Here is a 10,481-nt window from a genome sequence, read left to right on the forward strand (position 1 = left end):
TTTTATGATTATATTGCATATGTATTGATACGTACTAATGCATTTTTATGAGTATCTATGATTGATTAGCATGGAGATATGCTGTACCTATTGGGTTGTTGTACTGTAGTATTACTTTCCTTGATGGTTGAGGAAAATGATGATATCTAAGATTTTTATGATATATATATACTACAGTAAGATAAGAATGAGGTAAGTAGATCGTGCTGTACTTGTGTTGTTGATTATTTGATTTAATTGCATTACTGATATGGAGATGGTGAACAAGTACAGAGATATTGTAGAAATCGTCTCAGAAATGGTAAGATTCAGACCAGAACTGGCTGATAAACGGAGATTTTCCGATAAGGATTCTAGATTCAGAATTCCTTTAATAATTGTATTTTTGATGACTCGATTATTACAGAAAGGAACAGATGGTATCCTTATGTATTCAGTAGACCTACTGAAATCGAGTTTAGCAACTACAGATTTGATAGTTACGTAAGGATTGATTGATATTTGCCTAGATAAGATTTCAGATGTGTTTGATATCAGAAAGGTAGATTTCAGAATTGAATCGATATCAGGTAATGGTTATATACTAGAATTCAGTACAGAATGATATTGAAGATTAATAGAAGGGTACAGATTGCTAACTCTTAGATTCAGGGACAGTCTGATGATTTTATGCTTGTTATATCTATGATATTTGATATGTTAACAGAATCCGATTGATTAAATGGAATATTTGAAGATTTTATTGAATATTCAGAGAACCGTGATTATTGTATACAGAAATTACTCAGGTATGAATCATAATTGAAACAGATTGTATTCAGAATATGTGATATCTGCAGTATGTATACCGATTTATGTGCACAGTTGAGACAGAAATCAGCGACGGTAAACGACACAGGTAACAGATATATCAGAATTAGCGGAAATGTCAGAAATGTCAGAAATATATTTTGTCTGATTTGGCAGATTATTTTATTCGACTGTTGCTTTATATCTGCTGAGTATTTTTATTGCTCTAAATCAGTATTTGAGACATCTTATATTGTTTTGGGGAGCGTATTTTATTTGCAGATGAGATATACCAGTTGATCAGAATGGCATGAAGATATTTACCAGAAATCCTTGTTTTATGAGTTCACTAAACTCACTAGATCTGTATAGGATATTGATATTTCGTGTCTGAGTTGATATTACTGTGTTTTGAATCCGTATATGCTACAGATTAGTGTGAACTAGAGGGAGTATATACAGTTTCAACCGAATCAGAGTTGAATTCGAGAGTTACAGCAGTTCAGAATGTGATCAGAATGTAACAGATATGTGATTTTGCACTTTGTATGAGACTGATTATCTTGTGATCTCAGAATGTTTCAGAATTGTATAACAGAATTGATATCGATAATCAGAGCCAAATACCAGGTAGGTATATTTTTTTTTTAACTTATGTTATTAACTGATTGGTTTGTATCGAATAGTTCGAATCTGAGATGACAGATGGTGTCAGAAACAGATAGTAGTAGATTCAGTTTTCAGTTTGATGATTGAGAATGTATTTTATTCGAACAGATAGTTGTGATATAGACAGATGAGATCAGTTATAACAGAATTGTATTGAAATGTTGGCAGAAATTGTATTGATATGTAAGAATCGCTAACAGAAAAGATAGAAAGATAGAAATCAGAAGATTTATTACAGAATTGTATGTTTTTGAATAGAAATGGGAGTACATTTCTATGGCTTTCGTAAAAAAAAATTACCGTCATTTTCTACAGATTGTGATATGATATGATTAAGATTGACAGATTGTTCAATCTATATCTATCAGTTTGTACCAGATTACGTACAAACAGAACTAGATGACATAGATCGATGTCAAAGAAAGGTTCAGATGGAACATAAAATTTAAGTAGATTATATCAGATTGTGATTTTGCTGGAATTTGTATTCGTGATAGAGTATATCATGAAATCTCTCTGAGATTAATTCACAGATTGACAGGCAGTCAGAATGTGTTATCCAGAGATTGGAATATTTTTGTACAGCTTTAGTGCTGGATGTTAGCACTAATTGATATAATTCAGTATTACTGTGTGACAATAGCTATCAGCTTATCAGAAGAGTAATGAGATAGTATAGACAAGACAGTATACGATGAGTACTACAGATTTCTTTTGAAGACAATTCGAAGGAAGATGCAGATAGTTCAGAATAGACAGATTTAAGAAACCAACGTCGGATGATGACGATTGGTAGTTGAAGCTAAAGATTGTTTATGTCTTTGTTTGAGGTAAACAGATTTGTTAACAGCTGATGATACTGATATGTGATAAGCTGTAGATTGGTTTATACGGATGTTGTATAGCCAGTATGATGAGATTGATTTTGTCAGAACTAGTTTGAGAAGTATTATGATATGATACTTAATGAATTCTTATTCCAGCTAGGAATCAGATATTTGAGTTCTGGTTTAAACTCTATACGCATTTCTTCTGATATATCTGAATTGATTGTTGTGAGTTCGAGGACGAACTCAGATCTAAGAGGGGGAGAAATGTAATGTCCGAGAATTTAATTATTGTAATCTGATATGATTTACTGATTATGAATTGATGTAATTATAGCCGGGCCAGTTCGAGATAAGATTTGAGCAAGTATATGAAATTATACAATTTGGGCCGATGGTATAGCGCCCGGGCGAAAATGTTTGTCCGCCCGAGCGCCCATGCTTGAGGGAAGAAAGCCGAATCTATCGCGCCCGGGCGGAGGTTTTTGACCGCCCGAGCGCGATTGTTTAATGGAGGAAGGCCGAGAGTTCTTCGCCCGAGCGGCAACTTTTGTCCGCTCGAGCGAGCGACGTGCAACACCAAGATTTGTGCCACGTAGTTTTACATGCAATTGTAATATAAAATCTTCATTCTTTCACAAGTTAGCAGCAAGAATCGATCGTAAGTTCAGAGAGAATCTTCAAAATCTCTTCGTAGCTTAGAATTGGGATTTTGAAAGATTTAACCACCCGATTTTCAATTCGACTTGAGTACCGAATTCCTAGCGACGAGAGCTACAACTGGACGTAAGTTTTATTACGTTTAGACATGATTTGAATTTATGATATTCAGAATTGAATATGATTCAGAGAGAATCTTCAAAATCTCTTGGGTTTTTTTTAAATATTATAAATTAATAAAATCATTTTAAAAATGTTGCAAAATGAAGAGTGTTATAAAAATAGTACAATCCGGGACTTACTGTTTACACAAAAACCGTTGCTATTTGCGACGGTTTACCAAAAACCGTCGTTATTTGCGACAGTTTACTCAAAAACCGGTGCTAAGGCACGGATTCATAAATTCCGTGACAGTCTTCCACGGATTCTGTTGTAAGGTATGTTTATTGTACGCGGTATCTACACCAGTGATGGGAATGCCATCAATATTCAACCCCTAAATAAGGGCAACGTCCTGCAGGGTGATTGTTGCCTCGCCCACGGTAAAGTGAAATGTGTGTGTCTCACGACACCATCTCTCAACAATGGCTTTAAGCAAATGATTATCATAATATTTAATAGGACCACACTGAATGACACTATAGAAGCCCATGCGTGCAAGACATAGGCGGACACGGAGGTGAATCCCAGCATTAAGCAATCTCCAAATACATTTGTCAGACCGGCGTGGTGGAATTAGTGTATCTATGTTCTCAGCGTTGATATTATTTGATATGTGTCTACCCCGTAAATACAACACATTCTCCGTATTTTCAGCCATCTTGCAAACACTACAAGAAAAATGGTAATAGACAACACACTTTTAACAACGGGTTTTGTTAAAACCGTTGTTAAAAAGCTTTTAACAACGGTTTTAGCGAAAACCGTTGTTAAAAATGTGTTTTTTAAGAAAAAGACAACGGTTTTTATAAAACCGTTGTCTTTGAGTGCAAAAGACAACGGTTTTTAGAGTCAAAGACAACGGTTTTATAAAATGTTGTCTTTGAGCGTTTTTTAGGGTCAAAAGACAACGGTTTTATAAACCGTTGTCTATTAGCGTTTTTTTTTTTGGACATTCGACAACGGTTTATATAAAACTGTTGTCTTTTGAGTGCAAAAGACAACGGTTTTTAGAGTCAAAGACAACGGTTTTATAAAACATTGTCTTTGAGCGTTTTTTATGGTCAAAAGACAACGGTTTTATAAACCGTTGTCTATTAGCGTTTTTTTTTGGGACATTCGACAACGGTTTTAGAGAAAACCGTTGTGGGTGTGGCATATTTAGCGACGATTTTTTTTTCCACCGTCGCTAACTTTCACGACGGGTTTACGTAAACCGTCGCCGAATTATAAATCGGCGACGGTTTAGTCAGAACCGTCGCTAAATTGAAGAAAAACTAACTTTAGCGACGGTTTTATCAACACCGTTGCTAAATGTGGCGACAGTTAAATATAAACCGTCGCTAAATCTCGAGACAAATTAGATTAAACCGTCGCCGATTTATAATTTTGCGACAGTTAAAAACAAAACCGTCGCTATTTTCAAAAAATTCTTTCCCGCCCAATCTTCCCCCCATTTTCTTTCACCTCTATCTATTAATCATGCAAATTTCCTTCAATTTCATCCACTTCACTTCACAACAATTAAAATTTTTCTCATTTACACTATTTTATAACTTCACAACACTTAAAATTTTTATCTCTTATACGATTTTACAACTTCACAACACTTCAAATTTTTATCTCTTACACGATTTTACCACTTTACAGCACTTAAAATTTTTATCTTTTACACGATTTTTTTACCACTTCAAAACAATTAAAATATTTATCTCTTAAACGATTTTATCACCTCTTCTCTTTTAAATTTTTTTATCTCTTACACGATTGTACCAATTCAAAACACAGAATTATTAAATTCTTAAATTTTTTTTTATTTTACGTAAAATATTAGCGACGGAACGTATAAACTGTCGCTAAATAGAGACGGTTTTGCAAATGAACATCGTCGCTAAATATAGCGACGGTATTTTACAAACCGTCGCTAAAATTAGCGACGGCTCTTTGATTAGTCGCTAATGAGCGACGGTTTATATATGATGTCCGTCGCAAATATCTTTAGCGACGGTTATTGAAACCGTCGCAAATTGTATTTTCAACAACACTTTTGCATTTGCGACGGTTTTAAGAACCGTCGCAAATTGTAGCTACGACAACATTCAAAAACCGTTGTCTTTGAGCGGACATTTAACAACACTGGCTTTAACAACAGTTTTAAAATGGCTACAACAACGGTTAAAAACCGTTGTCGTATGGCATTTTTCTTGTAGTGAAACAAAAAATCATTACTTAACAAATATTATATTTTTTATCAACAAAATTTAACTACATATTTTAAATTAAACGAAATTTATTTGAAATTTCCGGCTCGAAAAATAGATTATTAATAAGAATAATGACAATTCTATCCTAATCCGGGAGATTTACTACATGTTATAAAATAATATATACGTGTCATTTTTTTTTTTAATTTTACTATTAATTTTAGTTTGGTTATTAGCTAATTTCTGCCACTAATAATTATTTTTGCCACTACATCATTTTTTCTTAAAATATATCACTCATTAACATAAATCAAAAAGTATATAAAAAAAAATTGAGAATAAGTTTTAAAATTTCACGTAATTTTAACCTCCGTAATTTATAATACAATTAATATTATAATTATACATATACTATACATAAAATTTCACGTAAATATAATTATTATAATATTATATCACGTAAATATAATTATTGTAATTATTGTAATTGTTGTAGATATAATATTATATTACATAAATTAAATATAACTATTGTAATTATTGTAATTATTGTAGATATAATATTATATCAAGTAAATATAATTATTGTAATTAAATTAAGTATAGTTATTACATATTGTAATTATGGTAGATATAATATTATATCACGTAAATTAAATATAATTATTGTAATTATTGTAGATATAATATTATATCAAGTAAATATAATTATTGTAATTAAATTAAGTATATTAATTAAATTGTTTAATTATTGTAGATATAATATTATATCATGTAAATTAAATATAATTATTTTAATTATTGTAGATATAATATTATATCAAGTAAATATAATTATTGTAATTAAATTAAATATATTAATTAAATTTTGTAATTATTGTAGATATAATATTATATCACGTAAATTAAATATAATTATTGTAATTATTGTAATTAGTGTAGATATAATATTACATCAAGTAAATATATTTATTGTAATTGAATTAAGTATATTTATTAAATATTATAATTATTGTAGATATAATATTATATCACGTAAATTAAATATAACTATTTTAATTATTGTAATTAGTGTAGATGTAATATTATATCACGTAAATATAATTATTATAATTAAATTAAGTATAGTTAGTATTATTCTAAAAATTCTAAATTACAGTATTACAATTCCAATAATACAATTAATATTACAACTATTGTTATTACTTAAAACTTAAAATTGGTATAATGAACGAATAATATAAAATATACTAAACAAAAAAAATATTGTTACTTCTTAATATTCTGAAAAATGCAGAAGACTTACGCTAATAATTAAATGGAAAAGTCTGAAGACCGGTGATGGAAAGAATGTTCAATGCTCGGTGATCGAAAGAAATAATTTTGCTCCTAATTTGTTCTGCTTCGGTGATAAAATGAAGAGGATAGAATCCGTGGAAGACTGTCACGGATTTTTGGAATCCGTGCCTTAACGACGCCGCAAATAGCGACGGCGTTTGGTAAATCGTCGCTAATTACCGTCGCAATTAGCGACGGTTTTACACAAACCGTCGTCGATCTCTCTTTTATTTTTTTTTAAAAAATAAAAAATATGAATCCGGGACAGTAAATCCTGGATTGTACTATTTTTATAACACTTCTCATTCTGAGACATTTTTAAAATGATTTTATTAATTTATAATATTTTAAAAAAAACCCGAATATCTTGGCCTCTCAAAAAAAAAAAAGACACCAAATTTTTTATGAGAATGTCTCACGGAGTAATTATTTGAGAAAAATCTCCCACTCGACTCGACTGATCAATTCAAGAAAAGTTCAATTTTTTACTACATATATGAATCAGATTGACTTGCATGAGACTTTATCATAATGGATATACTCAAAAAAGAAATGAAAGGTTTTCATTGATATAACAAATGTTTTTTATTTAAATTAATATGTATATGTGGTTTATAATTGAGAAACACTTTCTCACGCACAAATATGCAGGGTGATAAAGAATTTTGTTTTTTGTTGGATGATTCCTTCTTCTACACGAGGATGATACACGAATCTTGGTTCATTCATCACTGTCGATACTTTAACCAAAGAGCAGATGGATTGTTATTGTCCAGCTACCACGAACCAACCAGTTATCAATATATCTATGTTATATATTGTTGTGGGAGTGCAATATTAATTGCTCAAATTGAACTATGATGTTTGGACAGATATATGATTTAAAATATTTGAGTTACACAATTATCATCAATTAGAATTTTTGGTAAAACAATAAACATTCAGTTCTACATTCGATATTAGAGTCAATATCAAGAATTCGATTATCGGTGATTGTAAATAATATAATTATTGTGAGCAAATCAATACTCGTCCGAGTGTAATAAATGTATTTATGAAGACAATATATATTGATATGGGTAAATATATATAATTCTAGGAATAATCTATACATATTTTTTTATATATAAAAAAAACAGACATGACATTGTCATTTAACACGAGCAAAGATATAACTTGATCAACATTTCGGATACGGTTAAGGATTATTCTATAGTTTTAATATAATATGACACCATAGTTATTTTGAATTTTTTGTACGTAAATAACTGAAAATGATCAAATGAGCATATCGTTTGGAGAATTTGCAAAGACGAGTTTGCATTTTTGAAGGAATTACTTTATATTGTTATTTGCGATTGTAACATTAATTTTATTTCAACTCAAACTTTAATGAGCTTTTGTACAACTTTTGAGTCATTCTAGCTAATTATTTACGCATTCAACTATATAGTATTTTATATGCATATAATATTAGTGCGTAACATTATATTAAATAGAATAAAATAAATACCTCGTAACTATATTTTACACAAACTTTGTTGTGATTAAAATATATATACTCTATGTTGAAATTTAATATGTCTCAGTGTATCGACTCACGCGTTGCGTGCTTTGTATATTATTCATTTGGTTTAAATTTAAATGATATGGTCAAAATGTAACTATAAAAAATAGTGAGATATTACACTCTAATTTTGATATATGAATTAAAAAAAAAAAAAAGACCTAAGTATAAATTGAATTTGCAACTCGATGTTTAGGAAATAGATAATCTATCCACTAAACTACATGTGTTTTGCATTAAAGTTCTAGCTCTTTTTAATATATGTAATTATAAAAATATACAGTGACACAAAAAATTAGTTATTATTAGTGTCTCAAACTTAATAATATAATAATATAGATATATACATGAAATTTTAATAATCGTTAATATAAAATTGTTTCAATATTGCAAATATCTAAAAAAAATTAAAATTATTGCATTATGTGTGTTCTAATCCATTTGAAAAATGTAGGTATTTTTGGACAATAGCTTCAATGTGTTTGAAAAATTTTATATGGAAATATTTTATAGATGAATTTTGTGGAATGAAGTTTGTCCGACTTTTTAACATTATTAATCCCGTCCCATCTCCCATGACATCCCATCAATGCATGCGACAAGTTGACCGCCCCATTAATTTTTAAAGCTAAAAGCGGCTGAATTCAATTCAATAGGGGCAGTTGAGCCCGTTTGCTCCTTTTTACATTATCCCAAATGCTGCCTCCCGTGATTGATTGATTGATTAACCTTTTTTCCAATTTGACATGAACACGTGTGCAATTCAAGGATTTGATCAAATTTCGTCCAAATTTGCCGAAACAATATTAATGTTATCTACTTAATTTCAACTATCATGTCAAACACACTTTGAGGAAGTAAAAGCAAAAAAGTTCAAAACTAGAACATGATAACCAAACTCTGGACAAATCCAAAAAACAGAAAAAGTTAACCCTACCCATATTCACAATAAAAAGTAATATTCTTAGCATAAAAAAATAATATTTTTTCATGGATGATCCAAATAAGACCCGTGAAACCGTCTCATACAAGTTTTTACCTTTTGATAACTACTTATTAAATTTTGTTGGCGGATTAATTAATCTTACATTGTGTATATATGGAATGTATGATAAATGTTATTATTTTTGAGCTTGATCATTTTTAAATAATGTCACATGATGAACTCATTTAAATATCGTGGAGCCCCACTTGTGCAAATGGATCCTCTCGCATGAATATAATAAATCAACACTCACCCATCCCATCTCCAAAACAATCCATGAAAATGCCTTCCCAATCCTCCCTTCTGCTCCAGAGAATCAAAGAAACCCCCACCACTTACGCCGCAGCCGTGTGCCAGCAAACCTACCGCCTTCCCTCCGCCGCTCAAGTCCCGGACCACGTGTTACACCACCACAACCACGCCGTAGGCCCGAACCAGGGCTGCTCCGCCGTCTCCCAGCACGTCTCAGCTCCTGTCTCCACTGTATGGTCCGTCGTCCGCCGATTCGACAACCCGCAGGCCTACAAGCACTTCATCAAGAGCTGCCACGTGATCCTCGGGGACGGCGACGTCGGCACCCTCCGGGAGATCCACGTCATATCCGGGCTCCCTGCCGTGAGCAGCACCGAGCGTTTGGAGATCCTGGACGACGAGCGGCATGTCATCGGCTTCAGCGTCGTCGGCGGGGATAACCGCCTTGCGAACTACAGGTCCGTCACGACGCTGCATGCGGCGGAGGACGGAGGAGGCACGGTGGTGGTGGAGTCGTACGTGGTGGACGTGCCGCAAGGTAACACTAAAGAAGAAACCTGTGTTTTTGTGGACACAATCGTGAAATGCAATCTTCAGTCCTTGGCGCATACTGCCGAGGCTTCAGCTAGGCGTAACGCAAATAAATATATTTAAATTACAAATCATAATCATTAATTAAATATGTATAATGTAAGTATGTCAGGTGTATGTTGCTTTAATTTTTCCCTATAATTTTGCGATTTCAGCCTTTCGACGATAATAATTTATACTTTCTTTAGGAAAATTGAAAGGCCAACGACCTTTGAATGTCTGAAAAATGGTGAGAATAAGTCAGAGAAATATCAAATACTGATAATCTAGTTAAAATCTATAATCATGGCAAAAAAAAAAAGCAAGAATTAAATTTTTACAATATTCTTAATAAAAATGAAGTAACAAATAATAGTTGGGGAAAATTAAATTAAATTATTATCGATAATATATGCGTGAAGGGAATCGATCGACAGCTAACTTTGTGAAAGTTGCAACAA

The 10,481-nt window shown here is 31.7% G+C and overlaps 1 protein-coding gene across 1 annotated transcript; it reads left to right on the forward strand.

Moving 5' to 3' along the window:
- Positions 1 to 9,441: 9,441 nt before the first annotated feature.
- On the forward strand, positions 9,442 to 10,241 carry LOC140818143 (abscisic acid receptor PYL4-like). The gene has a single exon (XM_073178002.1). The coding sequence runs from the start codon at positions 9,475 to 9,477 to the stop codon at positions 10,102 to 10,104; it is 630 nt and encodes a 209-aa protein (XP_073034103.1). The 5' UTR covers positions 9,442 to 9,474; the 3' UTR covers positions 10,105 to 10,241.
- The last annotated feature ends 240 nt before the right edge of the window (positions 10,242 to 10,481 follow it).

This window comes from Primulina eburnea, chromosome 17 (assembly GCF_022965805.1).
Source record: "Primulina eburnea isolate SZY01 chromosome 17, ASM2296580v1, whole genome shotgun sequence".
Taxonomy (NCBI): Eukaryota; Viridiplantae; Streptophyta; class Magnoliopsida; order Lamiales; family Gesneriaceae; genus Primulina; species Primulina eburnea.